The 24,729-nt window shown below is 42.6% G+C and overlaps 1 protein-coding gene across 5 annotated transcripts in view; it reads left to right on the top strand.

Moving 5' to 3' along the window:
* The window catches only part of OSBPL10 (oxysterol binding protein like 10), a 362,137-nt gene that overhangs the window by 7,036 nt on the left and 330,372 nt on the right, over nucleotides 1-24,729 (top strand). The window contains exon 1 of one of the 5 annotated variants that reach the window (XM_061395737.1): nucleotides 9,133-11,003. The exons of 3 other annotated variants lie outside the window; for them this stretch is intronic. Coding sequence is in view for 1 of the 2 variants with exons in the window: in XM_061395734.1 (XP_061251718.1) it covers nucleotides 14,544-14,554 (11 nt within the window). In the remaining variant the exon portion in view is untranslated. Of the gene's footprint in view, nucleotides 1-9,132; nucleotides 11,004-14,528; nucleotides 14,555-24,729 lie in introns of those variants that run through there. One more of the 5 variants, XM_061395734.1, reaches the window with a different exon arrangement.

Genomic DNA, 24,729 nt, shown 5'->3' with positions numbered 1-24,729 from the left:
AACTCTTTGTGATCCCACGCGCCCCTTTGCCTGCCAGGCTTCTCTGTCCATGGGATTTCCCAGGCAAGAATACTGCAGTGGGTTGCCATTTCCTTCTCACATATATATGATACATATATCATATATATATATACATATATATATATATAAAAAAGATGGTGAAATAAAGGCATGTATTTGTGGAAATTTGTGTGGCTCTAATGTCTTTGCTGATATTCACATTTTAATCTAGTGCACAATCTTTTCACCCACTTTTTGAGTTTCATATGGAATGAGTGTACCACGGGGAGAGTAAACCCCAGGGACTGGGGAGAGTCAGGCAGATGCCATATCATACGTGGCCTTGTAGGCAGGGGAAAGATCGAAGACTGTTACAGTTTGACAGAAGGATTTTAGGCAGGGAGGTGACCCGGTCTGCAACTTTCAAGAGCTCACTCTGGCTCCTGTGTGGAGATGAGATTTTCAGGAGCAGGTCAGGAAGCAGACAGGAGCGCAGCATGGCGGTCCAGGCAAGAGATGCTGGGGGCTTGGACGTTGGGGACAAGGGAAATGCAGAAAGGGACACATTTGGAGTGGGGAGGAGGGACATTGCTGAGGGGTTGGATGCTGAGATGAGAAGGCAAGAGGGGCCAAGGATAGCTTAAACTTTTTTAAAATTGAAATATAGTTGATTTACAGTGTTGTGTTAGTTTCAGGTGTACAGCAAAGTGGTTCAGTTTTACTTTTTTTTTTTTTAATGTTCTCTTCTTGAGTATGTAGGCTGGGAGGCTGAGGCATCCTTTATGGATCCCAGGGTCACAGGGGACGCACCTGCCTGTGGGTAGGATAGGGGACACTCAGGAGTTCTGTTTGCTTGTGTTCAGTTTGAGAAGGGTAGATCTAGCAAGGATATAGTATGGACTCTCATTTGCCCTAAGGCTGAGTTTAGTCTTTGGCCAGAACGGAACTGCTCTGGGGTTGGTTTTAGCTTCTAGTGTTTTAGGGGAAATAATTTCTCATTAGATCTGGGAAGTGATGTTTAAATATTTGAGGGCTTTCATCGCCATTCAGTTTTTGATATTTGGAGGAAAAAAGACTGCAAATGTGGCGTCAGCCTCTAATTCTTTCTTGGGTGATTGGTGAGGTTGTAAGAACTCAGGAAAACACTGAAAGGCAAATCTTGAATAGGATGAAGCGGACGAGTGCGGGCATATGAAAACCTCAGGCCAGTGGACATGCATTTGGACAGTTAGAGCAGTGCGGACTCTGGGTCAAGTCCTGACCTCAGTACTGAGCACACCTGTTGCCTTGGGCCAGTTCCGTAATTGCCCTGGGCTTCCGCTTTCCTGCTTGCTTAAATGTTGAAGATGGTGTAACCTCTGCTCTTTTCCTTAGTTCAGTGTGGGGATTAAATGAAGACCTGATGTGTAAGGGGCTGAGAATAGTTCAGGATCTCAAGAAGGAGCTGTTTTTGGATCTTCAGTTTGCCCCTACTTTAGCGGACCCTTTCCGGTCCATAAAACTCTTGGTCTCTTTTTTGAATGCTGTGATGGCTCTGGGGTCCCATTCGCATAATTATCACAGAGTTCTTTGCAGAGAAGATGATGGGTTCTTTGAGGGGCAAGAGGTCATTTAAAACTTGGAACCAGGCATTTACGTTTCTGTCGGAAGTGACTTCCTTCCTCCTCCAGCCTCTAAACCCCATCTCCCTTTCATGCTTTTTCTCCTCCTCAACCCTTACCACCAGCTGACATGCTCTGTATTTTACTCTTTTGTCTTTCTGCACTTGGTATTAACTCCCTGAGGACAGAGAGTAATTTTGCCTGTCTTGTTCACTGCTGTATCCCTAGAGTCTAGAATAGGACGTGGCATATAATAAGGGTTCAGTAAGTATTACCAAATGAGTTAGCAAGTAAATGAATGACAGAAAAGACAAGCCAGGATTTAGTTCTATTTTGGCCAGCGTTTACCACTGTTCTTGCAATTCTTAATGCTCTACCAGCTTAAAGCCTCGTCCTTGAGTTAGTATGTTTATCGTTTGCCCTCTTCTCTGCAACATGTCATCAGCAGACATGCCCATCCTGACCTCAGACCCATGACCACCCACCCAAGGTGGACCTTTAGGAACCAGATATCCAGGGCTTGCTTTTCACTCGATCTGTATTAACAGACTTTGAGAAGACAGTGTGTAGCCTCTGGCATGATTTCCCAGGGTTTTGGGGTCACTTGGTCCATTTAGCAAAGTCAGTAGGGGCATATATTGACCTCAAAAGTAATACTGCATTAAAATGAATGCTTTTCGAGAATTCCAGTAGTTTTAGAGACAGTTGGTGGTGATACCAGGGTTGAAAATCACTGTTCTGGTTTAATGGTCTCGTCTCCTTGTGCTCCGAAGGATTTGCACGTCTTGCTGTCTGGGTTGTCAGATTGTTCTGAGGCCCCACTCACATTGTTTAGGGACCTTAGATGGCTTCATTGACAATAATTATAAAAGATGATTGCTCAGATCACAAAGCTGCTGATTATATCTATGTATTATATTGTAATATATACAACTATATATGTATAAAATATATAATAATATATGCATAGCATATTATCCTATATAATGTATACAAGGGGAAGAGGGCATGAGAGGATGAGATGGCTGGATGGCATCACTAATGTAGTAGACATGAACTTGGGCAAACTCCACGAGATGGTGAGGGACAGGGAGGCCTGGCATGCTGCAGTCCATGGGGCTGCAAAGAGTCCGACACGACTGGTGATGACAACATTATATTGTATATGATTTGTACTATACACATACATGTATATAATACATTATATATGATATATGTAATGTATGCCATATGTTAATCACCCTCTGTGGGATTGGCTGTCCTCTCACCCCTGCCTTATTTAAAGTGAACATGTATTTGATATTTATACCCAGTGGGCTTCCCTGGTGGCTCAGATGGTAAATAATTTGCCTGCAGTGCAGGAGACCCAGGTTCGATCTCTGGCTCAGAAAGAGCCCCTGGAGGAAGATGTGGCAGCCCACTCCAGTATTCTTGCCTGAAAAATTCCATGGCAAGAGGAGCCTGGCATAGCTACAGTCTATGGGGTCGCAGAGTTGAACACAACTGAGTGACTAACACACACACACATGGACATGCGTGTGCATGCTTGCACACACACCCTGAATGGTGAGCATGATTTTCCTTCTCTTTCTTCCCATTATCTTTTCCCCCTAAGGTGAACGTGCATCCATTTTGCAGTTTGAAAATATTATCGAGAAAAGGAAAGCTGCCCATACCTTTCCACATAATCTCTGAATAACTGAATTTTTGAGGGTAAATTTGAAGTCTTATATATTCGTTCAGAAAAATACACAACTCATAAAAATACGTAGTTCAGTGAATTTTCACACACAACCAGATCAAGAAAAAGCAGCCCCTTTATCCCATCCCTTACTGTCATCCCCGGCCCCTGTAGGTGCCACTATTCTGACTCCCAATACCATATATTATTAGGCCTATTTTTTAATTTCATATTGTAATGTGATCTTTTATGTCTGGCTTCTTAGCCCCATTCATGTTGTGGTCTCTTTATTTCCACTGCTGTTTGGTATTCTGTTGTATGAATGTACAGAATATATTTGTACCTATTATAGATTGACATTTGAGTTCCTCCCAGTTTTGGGGCTCATATGAATAGTTTTGGGAAATACACGCATACCTGTCTGTGGGTGGGTACCTAGGTGTGGAGGTGTTACAGATGTCCCACTCACGAGAGGCATCCAGAGAGTTTTCCAGAGTGGTTGTGTCTGTTAGTATGCCACCAGAAATGTGAGCGAGTTCTAGGTGCTCCACAGACTCGTCCATACTTGACATTGTCTGTTCTCGTCGTAGCCAATCTGGTGGGTGTGTGGCGGTATCTCCTTGTGGTTTTAATTTGCCCTTTCTGATGGCTAACGAAGTTATTAGCTTTCTAATATCTGCTTTTTTTCTTATTGTGGAATTTCCTGTGTACTCTGGGTCTGAGTTCACTGATAGGTTTCTGCACACGTGGGCACAGGTGTTCTATATACAGAAAAAGCAGCTTCTTTCATGCTGTGGTTTGCGAGTTCTTCTCTTACTAGTGTCTTGATAAACACAAATTCTAAATTTTAACATAGTCACATTGTCAATGTTTTCCCTTTTTGTTGGGTTCTTTTTGAGCCCTGTTAAGGAAATCTTTACCTGTCCCATGGTCATGAGATGGTCTGTGATGTTTTCCTTTTTTAAAATATTTATTTTTATCTGTGTATTTGGCAGTGCTGGGTCTCAGTTGCAGCACGTGGGGTCTTCTGTCTTCGCTGTGGCGTGCAGATCTCTAGTTGCTGCGTGTAAACTCTTCAGTGGCAGCTTGCAGGGTCTAGTTCCCTGGCCAGGGGTTGAACCCCAGCCCCCCTGTGTTGGGAGCATGGAGTCTTATCCACTGGACCACTAGGGAAGTCTCTATGACGTTTTGTCTTAAGAAACAAGCTTTCATTAATTTTAAAATAATAAATTAATTTCTCAGACATTGGAGTTGATACTGGGGGAATGTGGACTGCTGGCAGAAGCAATATGACTTTAAGGCTTCCAGTCTGTGTTAGTTTTCTTATGGCTCTTATAAAAAATGACCACAAACTTGGTGACTTGAAACAATAGAAATGTATTTTTTTCATGGTTCTGGAGGCCAGAAGTCTGAGATTAGTTTCACTGGATGTAAGTCAGGGTGTTGGCAAGGCCGTGCTCCCGCCGGATACTCTCAGGGAAAGTTCTTCTTGCTTCTTCCAGCTTCTGGTGACTGCCAGCATTCCTTGGCTCGTAACTGCATCACTCCCATTTCTGCCTCTGTCTTCGTGTTTCCTTCTCATCTCTGTGTGTCACATCTCCCTCTGCCTCCCTGTTAGAAGGACTCCTATGAATGTGTTTGGGGTCTGCTTAAAGAATCCCTTCATCTCAAGATCCTTAAGTTAATCAGTCTGCCATTAGGATTTCCCAGGTGGCTCTAGTGGGAAAGAACCTGCCTGCCAGTGCAGGAGACATAAGAGACAAGGGTTTGATCCCTGGGTCAGAAAGATCCCCTGGAGGAGTGCATGGCAACCTACTCCAGTATTCTTGCCTGGAGAATCCCATGGACAGAGGAGCCTTCCAGGCTAGGGTCGTTAGGGTTGCAAAGAGTCAGACACGACTGAAGCGAGTTAGCCTGTGCCAAAAACTTTGCCATATAAATTAACAGTCACAGGTTCCAGGAATTAGGATGTGAACATCTTGGGGGTGGGGAATGGCATTCCCGCAGTCATGAGTCCAAAGTGGTTCTTAAGCTCTTTGGCTCCCTTCTCTGTCCACCGTGCCTACCTTCCACTGGTTGCCATAGAGACAGCCATCTCTTTCAGGGAAAGACACAGGCTGCTGTCATGAGTGTAAGTGGGCTTGTTAGGCCAGATTGGTGGGCTCATTCATCTCTGTCTGCCTGGACAGAGCTCTCGGGCAAGTATTAAGTAGGTAATATTGTGTGGAAAATTGTTTCTAATACCCATGAGTAAACCTAATTTCCTTTGACGGGCCAATCAGAGTTTCTTTGGGGTTTCTTTAAGTACTAATTGAGCAGTTAGTTTTGGAAGAATACAGGTAATAATCTGTGCTTTCCATTTTATCATCAGAATGACTCATTAGTCCAAAGGCTTCTTTTTCAAGTCCTAATAAACATACAATACGATTATCTTAGATGTTCCATTTGAATTTTGATACTTGTTTATAGCATATGACCACTGCTTCAAAAGGTACAGAACATTTCCATCCCCTCAGGAAGGTTCCTTGTGCTTCTTTCCAGTCCATTCCCCTTCCCTTGCAATCTATTTCTGATTTTTATCACCATGAATTCGTTTTGTCTCTTTGGGCTTTATGTATCAGTGGGTGGAACCATTAGAGCTTATCCTTTTCAGAGTCTGGTCTGTTTAACTCAGAAAGATCTGAGTTTGGTCCTCTTTGCCGCCGTATCAGTCATTTATACTGGATTTCTTTCTGTTGTTGAGTCGTAGTGTACTTGTGAATATACCACAGTTTGCTTATCTGTGTACTCATAGGTGGATGTTTGGGTGGTTTCCAGTTTTTGGCTGTTACAAACCAAGCTGCTGTTCGTGTACAAGTCTGTGTGTGGACGTGAGCTTCATTTCTCTTGGGTCAGTATTGGGATTGGAATCGCAGGATCCTAGGAGAGGTACGTGTAGAAACTTAGAATGGCTGGACCGTTCTCCACCCCCACTATCAGTGTATAAGTGAGTGGGTCACTCCCCGTCCCGGACACCTTCTGTGATGCCTCTTGGGAACTTTTGGAACCTGAGACTGCCTCCTTCTCCTGGAGTCACCTTGCTTCTGAGGGGACAGCCTGCAGGACCACAGGCTGGTGACATGCTTAGACCCCCTTGCCAGTCCAGCTTTTCCTCGTTTTTGCTGCATGACCTTGGCAATTCGCTTACCTCTGTGGAGCCTGGTTTCCTCCTCTGTGCGTGATGCCAGCCTTGTAGCGTTGCTGTGAGCTCCTGCAGGCATCGGGCCCAGCATCAGGCCTGGCATACAATAGTTTATTTTCTAGGAGTCCAGTATTGTAGGGGGCTTCCCTGGTGGCTCAGAGAGTAAAGAATCTGCCTGCAACATGGGAGAGCCAGGTTCAATCTCTGGGTTGGGAAGATTCCCTGAAGAAGGGAATGGTTACCCACTCCAGTATCCTTGTCTGGGAAATTCCATGGACAGAGGAGCCTGATGGGCTACAGTCCATGGGATCGCAAAGAGTCAGACATGACTGAATGACTAACACACACACATACATACACATACACACACATACACACGCACACACACACAGGAGCCTGGTGGGCTATAGTCCATGGGATTGCAAAGAGTTGAACACAACTGAACGACTTAACAGACATACGTGCTTTAGACCAGTGGGTGACTTGGTGGAACCTGGGGCTGAGTTGGTGGCCACTTTAGACCCAGTATACAGGTATTTCTCAGACCTTCCTCCCCCTGCGCTGGGGCAGGTGACAAGCGGTTTTATCTGTGTAGTGGATGCTGGTCTCCACTGGCTGTCCATCACATGGCTTGGCAGGGTGTGTCCCATCAGACAGCAGTTTGAGAACCCTGGGAGGAGAGGAGAGACGGCCTTTGTGTCCTGAAAGCAGGATTGAGATGGTTGTGCTGGAAACATGGGAGGCTCTCTGCATGTTTCCTCTTGGTGGCTCCTGATGAGTTTCGGGGCTGGCCAAGACAGAATTAGAAAGAAAGCCGTCCAGAATTTGCTGGTTGATAACCCAGACTTGATGGGATTTGGTCACAACCCAATGCTGTATTTGTGCCTTGTACAATGATACCAAGAACAGCACTGCAATCAGGAAATGTGCACGATTCTGTTCTTTGAAGGCATTTGAGTCATGAATAACTTGTTCACGTTGGGCGGTAGTTTTCAGAGGAATGTGTTTGTATGTGGTTTGGTCCCTTTCTAGAAATCTTTTGATGAAAATATAACAAGTTGAAAGGCCCCGACATCAGTTTTTTTTTTTTTTTTCGGCTGCACTGGGTCTTCGTTGCTGTGCACAGGTCTCCTCTAGATTCAGTAAGTGGGGGCTACTCTCTAGCTGTGGTACGTGAGCTTCTCTTTGTGGTGGCTTCTCTTGTTGGCGGAGCACAGGCTCTAGGGCGTGTGGGCTTCAATAGTCAGGGCACCTGGGCTCAGTAGTTGTGGCTTGCAGGCTCTAGAGCGCAGGGGCACAGGCTTAGTTGCCCTGAGGCAGGTGGAGTCTTTTTAGAGCAGGAGTCAATCCTATGTCCCCTGCGTTGGCAGGCAGCTTCTTGACTGCTGAACCGCCAGGGAAGTCCCCAGCATCGGTTTTTAGTACCTCTTTCCCAGGATGTGTTAAGTGTTTAGGCAGTGCTGGTCACGTGGCCGGTGAACCACGAGCAGGGACTGGGAACCGCCCAGGACGCCATGGGATTCAGGTTCTCCCAAGTGCAGGTGGGACTCGGTGCTCTGTGTGAGTCCCTTGTTCCAGAGGAGTTAGGTGGATTAGGTGATAGGTGCATCCCGGTGATGGTCACGTCATCAGAACCGTGGTGGGCTGTGAACCGTGCAGGGAATGCCACCACGAAGGTTTTCCTGGGCCCTTTGTTGCTAACTAGAGTCTAGACAGAAGTGGGAGACTTTCCAAGTCCTGCGTGAGCTGGGGGCTGCAGCCCCCAGACATGCACACACCTCTCTGTGTGTAGTTAGGCCTGACGGAAGGTTCACACCCACGTACTTACTGAGGGCCTTGTGTGTATATGCCAAATGCCGTGCAGTATAGCCAGAGAAAACTCTAATTCAAAAAGATGCGTGCACCCCACTGCTCATGGCAGCACTGTTCAGAAGAGCCAAGACATGGAAACAACCTAAATGTCTGTCAGCAGTTGAATGGATAAAGATTTGGTACATATACATGATGGAATCTTTGCCATAAAACAGAATGAAATAATGCCATTCGCAACAACAGGGATGGACCTCAAGATGAAGTCAGTCAGACAGGGAAAGACAAATACCGTATGATACCCTTATATGTGGCATCTAAAATATGACACAAATGGACAAATTTACAAAACCGAAACAGGAAAAAAAAAAAACAAAACAGGTTCACAGACATGGACTTGTGGTTGCCAGCGGGAGACGAGGGGAGCGACTGGGAGCCTGGGATCAGCAGATGCAAACTCTTACATGCAGGATGGGTGCACAACAAGGTCCTACTGGATAGCACAGGGAACTAGATTCAGTATCCTGCAATAAACCATAATGCAAAAGACCATGCAAAAGAATATATGTATGTTTAACTGAATCACTTTACTGTACGCAGAAATGAACACGCATTGTACATTAACCATGCTTCAGTTAAAAAAATATAAATAAATGCCATGTGAGATGTGAGAGACGAAAGAAAACAGCACAGGTCCTGCCTTACAGGGCTGGCAGCCTGTATCAGGGGTGGCAGACTTTTCCCGTAAAGGGTCAGACAGTTAATATCTGGCTTTGTGGGCTCCACAGTCTCCATGGCAACTCCTCTACTCTTCCATTGTAAACAAGCGGGTGTGTCTATGTTCCAATAAAACTTTGTTTACAAAAACAGGTGGTGGGCTGGATTTAGCCTATAGGCTGTGGTTTGACCATCCTTGGTCTGAGATGACGTGCGGACCCCTTACTCAGGTAGTCGGGGCGGCTGAGTGTGGTGGCTAAGGGTAAGGATTCTGCGGTCCAGCAGCCTGGGCTTGCGTCCCAACCTTGCTGTTGACTGTTAATACCTGTGTGGCCTTGACCAGCTATTTAACCTCTCTGTGCCTTGATTTCTTCATCTGTAAAATGGGGATGTTACAGTTGAGTGTGTCATAGGGTTGTTGGGATCAGCGGCCAAACTTCATGTAAAGGGCTTAGAATAGGGCATGGCACATGGAAAAGGAATGGCTACCCACTCCAGTACTCTTGCCTGGAGAATCTCATGGACAGAGGAGCCTGGTGGGCTACAGTTCATGGGCTTGCTAAGAGTTGGACATGACTGAGCAACTAACACTTTTTTATGATATGGGGTGGTGGGTGGTGGTGATGCTACCCGAGAAGAAGCTCCAGGGGAGAGCCCCATCTCCACCTGGGGATAGCAGACAAGCAGGTGAGGGGAGACCTAGGATATTGAACAGAGGGGTTCATTGTGCAGCCTGGGGCTTGGGGAGGGCTTCCCTGGTAGAAGCTCTGTGGGTACAAAGGTTGGGAAGTGTGGAGTGAGGGAGATGGTTTGGTACGGCTGGAACTCAGGTGGTATGTAGGCTGTGGCCAAAGACCAAATGGTAAAAGTAGATTGTGTTGGAAAAACCTGCTTCCTGAAGGACTCTCAAGCCACCGACACCACAGGTCATAAAATGTCAGTGCTACCAGAATCAGAAGGGATACCTTTGTGGGCCCAGGGGCCCTTGGATGCTTTAGATTTACAATTTAATCCTTAACATGAGATAAGAGGTGCTACAGATCTATCCGGCCTTCCCTTCTATAGTCATAGATCCCTAGTTTTTAGCTGTATACGTGCTTTATCCTTGAGAAAACTATCTTTGCACCGCACAGTCCCCCTTACAGGGGAACAGAGTTGTCACATAATAGTTTCCTGGAACTTCCTTTTGTACCTTTCCCCCTTTTTCCCCTTTCTTCTTAAAATAAAGACATGTGGCCAAAACTGGAATATAGACGTGATGTCTGGAATTGCAGCAGTCATCTTGAGTCTTTAGGCAACTTGAATGAAGGCCATAAAGACAGAAGACACCTCTGAGGACTTTGTTGATCAGAAAAGTGAAAGTGTTGGTTGATCAGTTGTGTCTGACTCTGTGCGACCCTATGGACTGTAGCCTGCCAGGCTTCTCTGTCCATGGAATTCTCTAGGCAAGAATACCGGAGTGGGTTGCCATTCCCTTCTCCAGGGGATCTTCCTGACCCGGGGATTGAACCAAGGTCTCCTGCGTTGCAGGCAGATTCTTTACCATCTGAGTCACCTGGGAAGCCTCAGTTGATCACCTCGCAAATCCTGGGCTACTATCTTCTGGAATTTTTTATGATGGGCATAATAAGCCTCATTTTTAAGCCACTGTTCACAGCCAAATCTATCCCTGACTGTTGCAGGTGGGATCTCTATTTTGCAGGTGTAGAAACTGAGGCACAGAGTGACCTACATGGCCTTGCTGGTAAGTTGGGGAGTCAGGATTGGTCTGACTCTGGGGCTTGCTTTCTTTTCACCGCCCTGGAAGGAACTTGGAGACCTTCTCCCCCCTCATTTTATAGATGAGATCACTGAGGGCTTTGCCTCAGGGTAAAGCAGCCACGCATTCCACTGCAAGGCAGTCATTGCTCAGCATTATTCCTGTTCGCTCTCTCTAGCCCTGGCCTTCCCTGGGAAGGGCCCCTGTGCTGTCGTTAGCGATTTTCTCGCCCAGCGTTGGGTGGCATCTCTTTCTGTGAGTAGATGATGTTTGGTGGGTTTTTCCCGGTCAGAAGCAGGCACTTTTTCGGGCTGTGTGTTCAGAGCTCTCACAGCCTCGTCTCTTGCCTCCTGCAGTCCTTCGGAAGATCTTTCCATGTCTGTCCTGTCCTGTCTTCATTCGGGCTCCCAGGACAGGCTGAGGGGGCTCTTGGACCCTGTGAGTCTTAGGAAGCTCTGGCCCGAGTCTTAATTGCCAGGGAGGCCTCCCAAATCCACACTCCCAAATCAGAGTGTGGACTTTGGGTGAAGTGGGATCACATGTTTTGAATGCATTTTGCTTCTGGGATTCTTATGTAGCTGAGTTCCACCCTATTACTAATACCTTAAAAATGGGCCTCCCGACCCCTTTGGTGAACTTGGGCGAACTTTACAGAGCTTTACTGTGTACATGTTCCAGCTGACTCATTTCATGGATTGAGCCCTAAAAAATGGAGCAGAACGAAAGCCAGTGTGTGCTGAGAATGCTGTTGGGAGAGTATTGTTGCACACTTATTTATCTGTATCTGTATCATATTGCGTTTTGTCACTTTTTACACTAGCAGTTTTGTCACTTTTTATACTAGCAATATTCTTGTGGTCATTTTTATTCTCCCAGCTAATCTGCGCCTTTTTCCTTTTTGTGAGAAGTCTGCCCTTGAAACCTTGGCCCAAAGTGCATTGTAACACTGTTTTAGTCATTTAATTAATTTGGAGTTTCCTGTAACTGAACTTTTTGTTAAACATCAGTTTCTGTGATACCCTTGGAGTGAGCTGAAATTCAGGAAAAGAGTATTGAAAGCCAAAACTCTACATTTTTTTTTTCTCACATTTTTCTCACAAGATAGGATTGACATAAAAGTGCTTTAGAAAATCTCTGTGTCAGAGAAACAGGACTAAACTTATGGAGTCAAGCTTAAGCCTGGGGGGAGTCATCTTTTGGAACATAAGCAAAGCATAACCTATCTAGAAAGAGACTAAATCGCAGTTGCTTATGTCATGAAACTGAATTTCTGCTTATCTAGAACTGGCTTCCTTTTCCTTTCCAGCAATGTAGCAGTTATTGGTATTCTTAGTGTTTTTTGTTTTGTTTCCATCTTTAGTTTTGCTTTTTTAGTTTGAAGCTGTAAATTGCTTTTGAAAACTACAAAGTGTACATTTTGTACTAACTAAATATAACTTGTGATCTGATTCTTTGTGTGTGTGTAAATGACATTATTATGACAGAAAATTTGTGTGCAGTCTATAGCTAACAGTACAGTATCCATGTTAATTGTTTGATTTTAATATTTGTACCCTGAAGGATTTAGGGGTCAAAGGGCATTATTTTGGCAACTTCCTCTCATGTGGTTCTGGAAAAATATATTTTTAGAGAGAAAAGATAACCTTGTGTCATTGTTGGAACTGTGTTAAAAAGTTAGCAAGCCTTTGTTTGGCCCGTTTCCACTTCTTTGGGCTGCACTGGGTCTTCCCTGCTGTGGTCAGGCTTTCTCCGCTTGCAGCATGTGGAGGCGGCTCCAGTTGCAGAGCGTGGGTTCTAGACTGCGTGCGCTCAGCGGTTGCCCTGCGTGGACTGTGTTTCTGTGGCATGTGGGATGTTAGTTCCCTGAACCAGGCATCAGTCTGCATCCCAGGCAGTACAAGGCAGATTCTTAACCACTGGACCACCAGGGAGGTTCCTGGCCTATGTTTAAAAAAAGACTATGGGGCATGCAGCATATACTTCTTGGGTGAATGTAGCATGCAGCTAATAAAAATTACCCAGTTTGCCTTAACTTTAATCTTCTCAAGTGGCCACTCAGGCAGCCATTCTGTGGTCTTCATCCACTACTTTTGGAAGCTGCTTCAGGTGTGGTAAGATAGACAGTTCCAGATGTTAACCGGTGGAAATTGTTCCTGCCTGTGAGCAGCTGTCCATGAAGCTAGGTAAAGCTGCAGTATTTGCAGCTTATGGAAAGAACGTTCAACCAAAGGCTTGGACAATTTGTGTTTTTATCCCTTTCCTGTTTAGTTGTTAATTTTCTTTGAATGTCAACCAATTTGTTTTCCATCCGTAAACAAGACAAAGTGGGAGATATATTGCTTGTTCCCTCTGTGACATAGAAAGAATGAATGATCATTTATAACCACTTTAAACCTACAACTTTATTTAAGAAATACATTCTATTACCTAGAGTTATGGTGATCTTTGTTGTAAAATTACCTGTAAGCATTGACTAAAGAGGACAAAGGCAGTGTGTCCCGGGAGTTTTGTGTGATGATGCACTTGCTTCTGGGAGCAGCAGCTCTGGGCTCGTTGATGGCCGTGACTCCGGGGCTGTAGATGGAGGCTTTGGGACTGGGCGTGGGCTCAGAGCGTCTCTCCTCTTGCGCTGGTTACCTTTCCACGCTGTTGATTGTGTCCTTTGAGGCCCGAGAGTTTTAAAGTTGGCTGTCGTCCCGTTTGTCAGTTTTTGCTTTTGCTGCCTTCGCTTTTGGTGTCATAGTCAAGAAATCATTGCCAAGTCCCATGTCATGAAGCTTTTCTACTGTGTTTTCTTTTGGTGTTTTATAGTTTTAGGTCTTATATTTAGATATTTAATCTGTTTTGAGTTAATTTTTGCATACAGTGTAAAATAAGGGCCCAGCTTCATTCTTTTGCATGTGGATATCCAGTTTTCCCAATACCACTTGTTGAAGAGACTCTCTTTTTCCTGCTGAGTATTTTTCAGAGATCTTATGACCACATAGAGAACCACATGCTGTATGGGCTCTCTATTCTATTTCACTGGCCCACTTGTCTGTCTTTATGTCAGCACCACAGTAAGGTGATCACTGTAGCTTTGTAATGTGTTTTGATATTAGAACTGTGACTCCTTCAGCCTTCTTCTTTTTTAAAATTATTTTGGTTCTTCAGGGTCCCTTGAGATTCTGTATGAATTTTAGAATTAATTTTCTATTTCTGCAAAAAAAAAAAGTGTCACTGGGATTTTGCTAGGGTTTGCACTGAATCTGTAGATCACTTTGGCTGGTATGAACCTCTTTAAGATGTTGTCTTAAAAAAATATTAAGTCTTTCAATCCAAGACATGTGGGTTAGCTTTCCATATATTTATATCTTCTCTAATTTCTTTCAGAAATGTATTGTAGTTTTTAGTGCATAAGGTTCTCACCTTTTTGGTTAGGTTTATTCTTCTAAAATTTTTTTTTGAAGTTTAGTTGATTTACAATATTGTGTTAGTTTCAGGTGTACAGCAAAGTAATTCAGTTATATATATATGTGTGTGTGTGTATATATATGTGTGTGTGTGTGTGTGTGTGTATGTATGTATGTATTTTCAGCTTTTCCATTATAGGTTGTTGAGTGAAAGGTACTGAATATAATAGTTTAGATTTATTATTAAGTATTCGTTTTGATGCTATTGTAAACAAAAACTGGTTTTTTTCTGTTGATTTTTTAAAAAATTATTTATATATTTTTCCTCCCTTCCCCCTAAAATTTATTTTTAATTAGAGTATATTGTTTTGCAGTGCTTTGTTGATTTTTGCCATACATCAGCATGAATCAGCCGTAAGTATATACACGTCCCCTTCTTCCTGAGCCTCCCTCCTGCCTCCCTTGCTCTGTTGATTTTTTTATCTTGCAACTTTGTTGAATTCTTTTATTACTTCTGACAGGTTTTTAAAATTGTTGTGGAGTCTTTAGTAGTTTTTATACATGACATTTGCAAAGCTAGTTTTACTTCTTCCTTTCTGGTTTGGATTTCTTTTTCCTGTCTAGTTACTCTGGCCAGAACTTCCTATATTCTGTTGAATAGAGATGGTGAGAGTGGGTGTCCTTGCCTTGTTCCTGATATTAGAGGAAAGAGTTTCAGTCTTTTGCCATCGATTATGATGTTAGCTGTGGAGTTTTCATAAATGGCCTTTATTATGCTGAGGTAGCTTCCTTCTATTCCTAGTTTGTTGAGTGTCTTTATTATGGAAGGGTCTGCCCCCTGCTTTTGTAAAGTGCTGCTGAAACACACTCATGCCCACTTGTTTGCACATTGCCCGTGTCTGTTTTCACTCTACAATGACAAAGTTAAGTAGTTGCAGCAGAGACTTTGAGGCCAGCACAAACTGAAATGGTTACTGTCCGGCCCTTTTCTAATCGCTGCTTTCAGCTATTAATGTGGTAAATTACATCGGCTGCTTTTTGAATTTTGAACCAGCCTTGCTATTCTGGGATAAACCTCACTTGGTTATGGTGTGTTATACTTTTTTATGTTGCTGGATGCAATCTGCTAATATTTTGTTAAGGACTTCTGCATCTTTGTTTATGAAAAGTATTTGTTTGCAGTTTTCTTATACTGTCTTTGGTTTTGGTATCAGGGTAATGTTGGCCTTAAAATGAGTTGGGAAGTATCCTTCTTGTTATATTTTCTGGAAGAAATTGTGTAGAGTTGGTGTTATTTCTTCCTTAAATATTTGGTAGAAATCACCAGGGAAACCATCTGGCCTGAAGATTTCTTATTTTGGAAGGGTTTTAACTACAGATTCGTTTTAAAAATAGTCATAAAGCTATTCAGATTATCTGTTTCATCTTGGGTGTGTTTTGGTAGTAAATGCTTTTTGAGGAATTGGTGCATTTCTTATAAATTGTTGAATTTATAGGATGTATAAAGTTACTTCTATTATTCCCAGTTATCCTTTCAATATCTTTGAAGCCTATAGTGATATTCCCTTTTTCCTTTTCCTGATATTGATAATTTTATGTCTTTGACAGTCTTGCTAGCGATTTATTTATTGATCTTACTAAGAACCAGCTTTTTGTTTCATTGGTAGTTTTTATTATTTTATTTTTTAAAAAATATTTATTTATTTGTCTGAGCTTGTCTTAGTTGCAGCACACAGGATCTCAATGTTTGTTGTGGCATGGGATGGGGGAGCCTGGTGGGCTGCCATCTATGGGGTCACACAGAGTCGGACACGACTGAAGTGACTTAGCAGCAGTGGAATCTTCAGTTGCAGCCTGTGGGATCTAATTCCCTGACCGAGAATCGAAGCCAGGCTCCCTGCATGGGGAGAATGGAGTCTTAGCCACTGGACCCCCTAGGAAATTCCTATTGTTTTCTATTTTTAAGTTTTTTACTCCTGTGCTAATCTTTTAAATTCCTTCCTTCTGCGATTTATGTTTAGTTTCTTCTTTTCCTAGTTTCTTAAAGCAGAAGCTTACAGTATTGAATTCTTTCATCTTTTCTAGTGTAAATATTTAATGCTCTAAGTTTCCCTCAAACACGGCTTTAGTTGCCTTCACATGTTCTAGTATGTCGAATCTTCATTTTAGTTTGGTTCAAAGTATTTTCTCGTTTCCCTTGAGTCTTTCTCTTTGACTCATGAATTATTTAGAAATGTGTTAATTTCCAAGTGTTTGAAGATTTTTCTGTTATCTTTCTGTTACTCATTAATTTCATTATGGTCAGAGAACATACTTTGAATTAATTCAGTTGTTTAATGTTTATATGGGTTGTTTTATGACCTTGGTTATGTTCTATCTTGGTGAATATTCCATGTATACTTGAAAGTAATAGGCATTCTTTCGTCATTGGGAGAATTGTTCTGTAAATGTCAATTAGATCCAGTTCATTGTTATTTTTTCAGTTCTTCTATGTCCTGATTGACTTTAAAAAAAGTCTTTATTTTATGATTTTAGAGCTGTGGTCTAGAAAGAAAGCATAACTCCTGCTTGAATATTGACATTGAATATTGACATTGAAATATGACAATATTGAATATTGACATTGAATACAATGTCATATGTATTCAAAATTTCCCCTTAATTTATGTTCCTTCACAGACTGCCTTATTTGTATATTTAATTTTCTTGAATATAAGCTGCATAAAGTCATAGGAGCTTGATATTTGTCCATTTTTGGGGAAAGCACATAAAACATTATGGGGCAGGGTGTTCTTCACTTTATTTTATGAGGTCTTCTCCCTGACTGTCTGGCACCTGCCGTTATTTTAGGTAAATTCCTGAAAAAACAGTTTTAGAGCTACTTGGAAATGTTTTTGGACAGTTTAGCTCAGTCCAATTGGGAATTAATGTAAATATATTGGTTACCAACCGCAGATTGATATACAGAATTATGCATTGGTTCTGGGAATTCCCTGGCAGTCGTGGTTAGCGTTTGGTGCTCTCACTGCTATGGGCTCGGCTTCCATTCTGTAAGCTGTGTGGCACAGCCAGAAGACAAAATATGTGTGTTGATTCTACTGAGTGGGTGAATGGCCACTGAAGATATTCTCAGACCAGAACTCCCCCGTTAAGAGTGCCAAGTAGACTGAGTCCTGGGGAGACATCTGTGCAAGGAGCCTTTAGATAAGCCAGGCTCATCCATCCCCCCTTAACAAGGGGGCATTTACCTGTATCCGCTAAGGCTTCGACTCCAGCTTGGAATATGCAAAATCTTCAAAATATTTTGAGCCTCTTTTGGGGCCGAGGTGAACCTCAGACCACATCTGTAGAAAAGGGGTCATTAGACCTCTGAGCCTTCCGTTAGACCCCCCATCTGAGGACCCTAGGCTGGACTGGGGTCTGGTCTCACACGGGCAACACCTTGATCTCTCTCCTTTTCTCCCCATCCCAGCTTGTGAATGATGTCAGACCATGCATTCTAAATGGGGGTGATAGAAAATGGTTCCTGGGGTGATGGTAGTAAAAATGTGTTAGTTTTTAATGTATAAAATGCAGATATAGATAAGAGTTCATAAATAGATGTACAGTCTATCTTTTGTATTAATTTCATTGCAGGGGGAGAATACTGAAGGAAATTTGTCTGAAAAGGTGCCCTAGGAAACTGACGATGATAACAGAGGTTGAGAAATATTGCTTTAAATTGAAGATGCTGAGAGAGGCACTGAGCAGAAGGGCTACTGGGATTTGAACAATTTCTAATTGAGCGGGGTGGAGAGTGATGCTTCAGAATTTTATTACAAGAAATATTTTTATCCAGAGACTTTCAGCGACTGAAACAAAAGGAAAATAGGCCTAAGTTACATCATGAATTCAGGTTAAATGTGAGGTGATTGTTAAGAGCTTTATTAAATAACACAAGGAGAATTTCCTTCTGCCTGGAGTCCTTTAGGAAAGGTCCTATGGGAAGTAAACCAGGTCTCCTGGGAGGCTGTTAGTCCACTGGGTGGCTGAGGAAGGAGCCTTCAAATCAGTATTTTAAGACCCGGTATCCGTATTTTACCACCCATTCTCCCAGCGGTTCAGACGATTGGCAACATTAGAGTATGGAGTGTGTATTAGGTAGTTCTATTGAATCACTGTTAACTGTCAGAAATTAATAATTGCACTGTGGTTATATAAGAGAATGTTCTTAGGAAATACATAATAAAGTATTTCAGAATAAAAGGCGATGTCTGTGCTTCACAGTGGTTCCAGAAAACCAGTCTGTAAGGAGAGAGGGAGAGGGAAGGGGAGGAGGGAGGAGCTGGTTAGCTGTGGATGGAGGGGCAGAAAGGCAGGGGCAGGGGAGGAGAGGAGAGGGAGAGAGCCAGAATTAGGCAAAAGCAGGTGCCAGAGCATCAGTGACTGTTGAATATGGGTGAAGATGTTGGGCTATGCAGGTGGCGCTCATGGTAAAGAACCCACCTGCCAGTGCTGGAGACGTGGACTGGATCCCTGGGTCACGAAGATCCCCTGGAGGAGTGCTTGGCAACCCACTCCAGCATTCTCGCCTGGAGAATCCCTTGGACAGAGGAGCTTGGCGGCCTACAGTCCTTGGGGTTGCAAAGAGTTGACACAAATGAGCGACTTGGCACACACCCAGTACACAGTAGTTCTCTGTAAAGTTTTTCAACTCTCTGTAAGTTTGAATCGTTTCAGAGTACAGAGAAAAAAAGTTGAAAAGTAAACAAGAATGCACTTGCCTTCTTTGAGAAACATGAGTCACATGTGTCCTGTGATGTTATTTAATTTGATGGTTTACTGATTTATATTTTTTAATTGAATATAGTTGATTTACAATGTAGTGTTAATTTCTGGTGTGCAGCAAAATTATTGTTATATGTGTATATTCTTTCTCGTATGTTTTTTCATTATGGTTTACCATAAAATATGGAGTATAGTTTCCTGTGCTATATATAGTAGGACCTCGTTGTTTATCCATTCATATGTAATAGTTGACATCTGCTCATCCCAAACTCCCAGTCCATTCCCCCCGCCCCATAATATTATTTGAAATTGTCAAGTCAATGAGTAGTTTGAGTAAAATGTCACTATATCGCATGATCCTGGGGAGCAGATGTTGCTCCAAGTCCTGGCACAACGCAGGGCTGTAGTGGGCTCTCAGTAAGTATTTGTTAGGATGAATGGAGTCACAGCAGCAATGGCATGATTTTGGAGTTCGCCTTGCCCTGGTTTGCACGTGTTTCCCTGGACACACCTCTCCGTGCCTCTGTGAATTCTGTGAAAATCACCAAATGGACAGGCTTTGTCTCAGGAACGTTGCATTGCAGCGAGTGATACGGAAGAGACTGAAACCCTAATTTTAGGCTTCTTGCTGGGAGAGGCACCCAAGGCACCTGGCAGAGCGCTTGTGACATTCCTGCCGTATTGGTTCCCATTACAGTGTGACGTCTCCAAAAAACTGTTTAGGGAGAAGCTGGAGTTACTTTTTTATGGTAAAATATATATGACATAAACTGTACCATTAAAAAAAGTATTTGTTTTGTTGTTCATTTTTGACTGTCCCGGGTCTTGGCTGCTGCGTGCAGGCTCTCTCGAGGTGCGGGGCACGGGCTTCTCGTTGCGGGGGCTTCTCTTGTTGCAGAGCACGGGCCTACAGCGTGGGCTCAGTGGTGTGGCACACGGGCTTAGTTGCCCTGCAGCATGTGTAACCTTCCCAGACAGGGGACTGAAACTGTGTCCCCTGCATTGGCAGGCAGATTCTTAACCACTGGACCACCAGGGAAGTCCCCATTTTAACCTTTTTTAAATGGACAGTTCAGTCGCATTAAGGACACTCAAACTGTTGTGAAACTATGGCCATTCTTTATCTCTAGAAGGTTTCCATCCCCCTAAACTGAAACTCTGTATTCATTACACAATAACTTATTATTTGCTTAACAAGCCATTTATTCTCCAGAATTATAATTGTTAGTGATGGTAGGCTCCAGGACCCCAAGTCTCAAATTGATGGCACCGAGACTAGAGAATTTACTTTAATTAATTATCTTGCAGGAAGACACTAACAAGTTTAACAGGAACATCTACTGCTGGTTTACAGAAATTAACTTTCCCTGAAGATTATAACATACATGGGAGGAGGGGCAAGAGAGGGTAGGGAATTAAGAAGTACAAACTATTATGTAGAAAATATGCCACAAACTAACACAACACTGTAAAGCAACTATATTCCACTAAAATTATTTTTAAAATAGCTACAAGAATATATTTAAATTAAAAGATGCTTATTCCTTAGAAGGAAAGTTATGACCAACCTAGACAGCATATTAAAAATCAGAGACATTACTTTGCCAACAAAGGTCCATCTAGTTAAGGCTATGGTTTTTCTAGTAGTTGTGTATGGATGTGAGAGTTGGACTATGAAGAAAGCTGAGTGCAGAAGACTTGATGCTTTTGAACTGTGATGCTTTTGGAGAAGACTCTTGAGAGTCCCTTGGACTGCAAGGAGATCCAACCAGTCCATCCTAAAGGAAATCAGTCCTGAGTGTTCATTGGAAGGACTGATGGTGAAGCTGAAACTCCAATCCTTTGGCCACTGGATACAAAGAACTGACTCATTTGAAAAGACCCTGATGCTGGGAAAGATTGAAGGCTGGAGGAGAAGGGGGTAACAGAGGATTAGATGGTTGGGTGGCATCACCGACTCAATGGACATGAGTTTGAGTAAACTGTGCGAGTTGGTGATGGACTGGGAGGCCTGGTGTACTGCGGTCCATGGGATCTCAAAAAGTCGGACACGACTGAGCGACTGAACTGAACTGAACAAGAATATATTTTCAGCACAGAGAATGCAGCCAGTATTTTATAATAACTAAATGGAATATAACCATTACAAATCATGAATCACTATACTGTACACCTGTAACTTATGTAATAATATACATCAACTATACGTCAATAAAAATTTTAAAAAGATTATAACATACACTATAATATATACTGTTTAAAGTGAAACATAAGAGCTCTAAGGCTTTTTAAAATACTTCTTAAAATTAACCTAATGGAGGCATAATTAGCAGACAGATGTACCTGTTTTCAGTGTATAGTTTGATGACTTTTGTGTCTTTTTTGTTTTCTTAATACAGATACTATTGCATCCTGGTTTTTTGGCAGTGCTGAGGTCTTAGTTCCCTTACCAGGGATTGAACCTGGGCTCTTGGCAGAGAAAATGCTGAGTCCTGACCACTGGACTACCAGGGAATTCCCTCATTCTCTACTTTAATGACTTTTCTGTCCAGTTATAAAAGTATTATTTCATGTTCTTTATACAAAACTTAGAAAATTCAGAAAAGAGTAAAGAGGAAATTCAAGACCATCAAGAATGATCTCCTCTCTTTCTTTAAAAATAAGCTCTTTTTTTAAAAGCAGCTTTAGGTTATCATGCAAAATTGAGTGGAACTGCAGAGTTCCCGTATACTCTCTGCACGTCCCCCCAGCCTCTCTTATTACATTTTAAATTATAAAGAGACATCTGCCTGCTAAGATACAGTTCAGAGCTACCAGCCTCCCAAGCTTCCTGCGGGTGGGGGGGTCCACTTTTCTCCCAGAGCCTTGCTGGCACTTGGGTTCTTCCTTACCTTTTGGTGGTTCGTGACAATGTCCTGCCAGGAAGGCAGCCACGGGGTTTGTGTTTGCCTGGTTTGTATTTGATGGTTGAGCCAACAGGTGATTGGAACAGCTTGAGAATTCTGTTTGTTATAGATTTGCTTAGAAGTATTCTTTTTGCACTGAGTTCTACATGGAGACTTTTAAGACAGCTCTGGACAATAAAAAAATAAAGCTCTGGTTTCCTGATGAAAGATTAACCAAGAGAGGCACCTGGGTATTTTTGAGCTATGAGGTGGTTTATGCTAATTTTCAAACAGCTTTTGTGTACAAGCAGGTTGTGTTCCAACTCTTTGTGGGTGAGTTTTTTTTTGGACTTTGGAGTGTATTTTCCTTTCAAAATGAGGAAGAAGGATTAAAGAGGATGGTTTGTGGTTAATTTCTCCCAAGTGGTGAGCAACATTGTGTGTGTGTATGTGTGTGTGTGTGTGTGAGTGAATGTGGGTTATACCCTTGAGAGGGAGAGAGGTGGTCACACAGTCTCTTGTAGCTGTTTCCAGAAGTCAGGAAGGTTCAGAGACACTTGGTTTCTGAGCCAATGAAGGGGAAACAGAGCGGCAAAACTCCCAGTCTTACTGGGAACTGAATAGTTACAAGCTGCGGGGTAGGGGAGGCAGTGCTATATTTTGTAAACTAACTTGCAACCTTCTGGTGTCCATTGTAGCCTTGCTTTCTCATTTAGGTCAATTGGATCTGAGTTAGAAATTTGGCCAGACAACAGAATATTTAAACTGTTTTCCCCTATTGCATCTCATTTCCATAGTCTGTTTAGGATCCTAATTGATGCAAATGCTCTTGTTATCCTGAATGTGAATTGAATGCAGGGTTCTAATTTAATTTTATATCATGTTAATAGACCCACAGACATAGAAAACAAACTTATGGCTACCAAAGAGGATAGGGTAGGGAGGGACAAATTAGGAGTTTGGGATTAACAGATACACACTAGTATATATAAAAGAGATAACCAACAAGGACCTACTATATAGCACAGGGAACTATATTCAGTATCTTGTAATAACCTATAATGAAAAAGAATCTGAAAAAGAATATATATATGTATATAGTTGCATACCTGAAACTAACACTACATTATAAATTTTACTGTATTAAAAGTGGAAAAAAATTTTACATCATGTTGTTAAACTTGATTAGGGTATTTGAGGGTCTGAATGACCAGTAGGGTGTGGCTGGTGCCAGCCTTACTTTATGTGGTACCTCTGACATCCTGAGCGACATGAGGAGGGTGTTTTATTTATTTATTTAAAATATTTGCTTATTTATTTGACTGTGCCAGATCTTGGTTGTGGCCCATGGGATCTTTAGTTGTGGCATGTGAGATCTAATTCCCTGACCAGGGATTGAACCTGGATCCCCTGCATCAAGAGCACAGAGTCTTAGCCACTGGATCACCAGGGAAGTTCCAGGGAGAGAGCGCTTGGTTAGGTTGATGAAACCCAAAAGCAAGCTCAGGAAGGAATCTCCAAGGCTCCCGATTTGCAGGATCACTGGATCTTGATCTGTTTGTTGCTCATGGAAGCTTTTTGTGTAATTTAAAAAATTTTCAGCTGGACACTAAGATGGTCCCCTCTGTGCCAGGGAGTTTGGAAGAACTGTTTTTACAGTGGAATACATCTGATCCCCAGGAGGGGAGAGTTTTGGTCTTTTTAACTGATATGCAACTTTTTCATTCTCTGCATTTAAGAGAACCTGATTGTAAGTAACTCTGTGACCACATGTTACAACTCAGAAACAATCCTGACGTTTTACCACTGTCTTTTTCTGGAAGCATTTTCCAAAATAAATAAACAATAAAAGGCAGGCGGAGGCTGACATTTTCCTTCTCAGGGCATCATTCCAGGACCCTGAAGATCCTCAAATGAACTTGCCCTCATCTCACAGGTAAGGAAGCAGCCCCAAAGAGATGACATTTAGTTCAAAGTTATACTCTGGCTTTGTGACGGATAGAATAAGAAACTGGCTCTCTGCTCCTCAGACAATTTTGGAAAAACTCTAGAAAAGTGATGCTAAAAAGGATCTTTCTGCCCTGTGGTTTTTGTTATACAGCAAAGAATACCCACTGGTTTCTCATTATCTGGCTGATGCCCTGAAATTCATTCAGTGTTCTGGTTTATTTATTAGCTGTTTTGAGTGATGGAGAACGATTTCAAAATGTGAAGACAGCTATTCTTGAACCCTGTGTTCCCGGGGTATTAAAAGATTGTGTTGGGATATCTTATCTCTGAACCTGATGTTAATTTCCTCTAATATATTGCAAAGAATAAGTCACTTTTTTTTTTTTCTTTTGGGCTTGCACCTTACAGGATTTTAGTTCCCTGATCAGGGATGAACCTGGGCCCTCAGCAGTGAAAGTGCTAAGTGCTAACCCCTGAACTTCCAGGGAGTTCCTTATATTGCAAAGAGAACTGGGCTTAATAGTTGCTTTTGTTTTTCCAAATTATGAATAAACCAGATTTTAAAGCTGCTTCAAATCTATCTGTAGATAGATGCACTCTTTCTGGTGATGTTAAAATAGAAGATGCACTTCTGAATTCTGAAAGGTGCCTAGCTAAATCTGATTATGTTGCATTACACATTTGAGACTTTTCCCTGGGGACTGGTGTTTCCTCCCAGGTCTTTAGGACAGAATATTCTTTGGTCATTTGGCAGTGGTTCTACCCTGACCTTGATGTGCTGGCGAATGTGACATGTTTGTTTCTATTGTACACCCCTCCACTCTTTTTTAAACAAACTTTATTTATATTTTGGCTGCATTGAGTCTTTGTTGCGATGCATGGCTATCTTTAGTTGTGGCTTGCAGGCTTAGCTGTTCTGAGGCATGTTGCTCTCAGTTCCTAGGCCAGGAATTGAACAAGTGCCCCCTACAGTAGAAGGCAGATAGT

The sequence above is a fragment of the Bos javanicus genome, chromosome 22, assembly GCF_032452875.1.
Source record: "Bos javanicus breed banteng chromosome 22, ARS-OSU_banteng_1.0, whole genome shotgun sequence".
Taxonomy (NCBI): Eukaryota; Metazoa; Chordata; class Mammalia; order Artiodactyla; family Bovidae; genus Bos; species Bos javanicus.
Note: the sequence above shows the minus strand (reverse complement) of the source record. Positions and strands in the feature narration are given on the sequence as shown.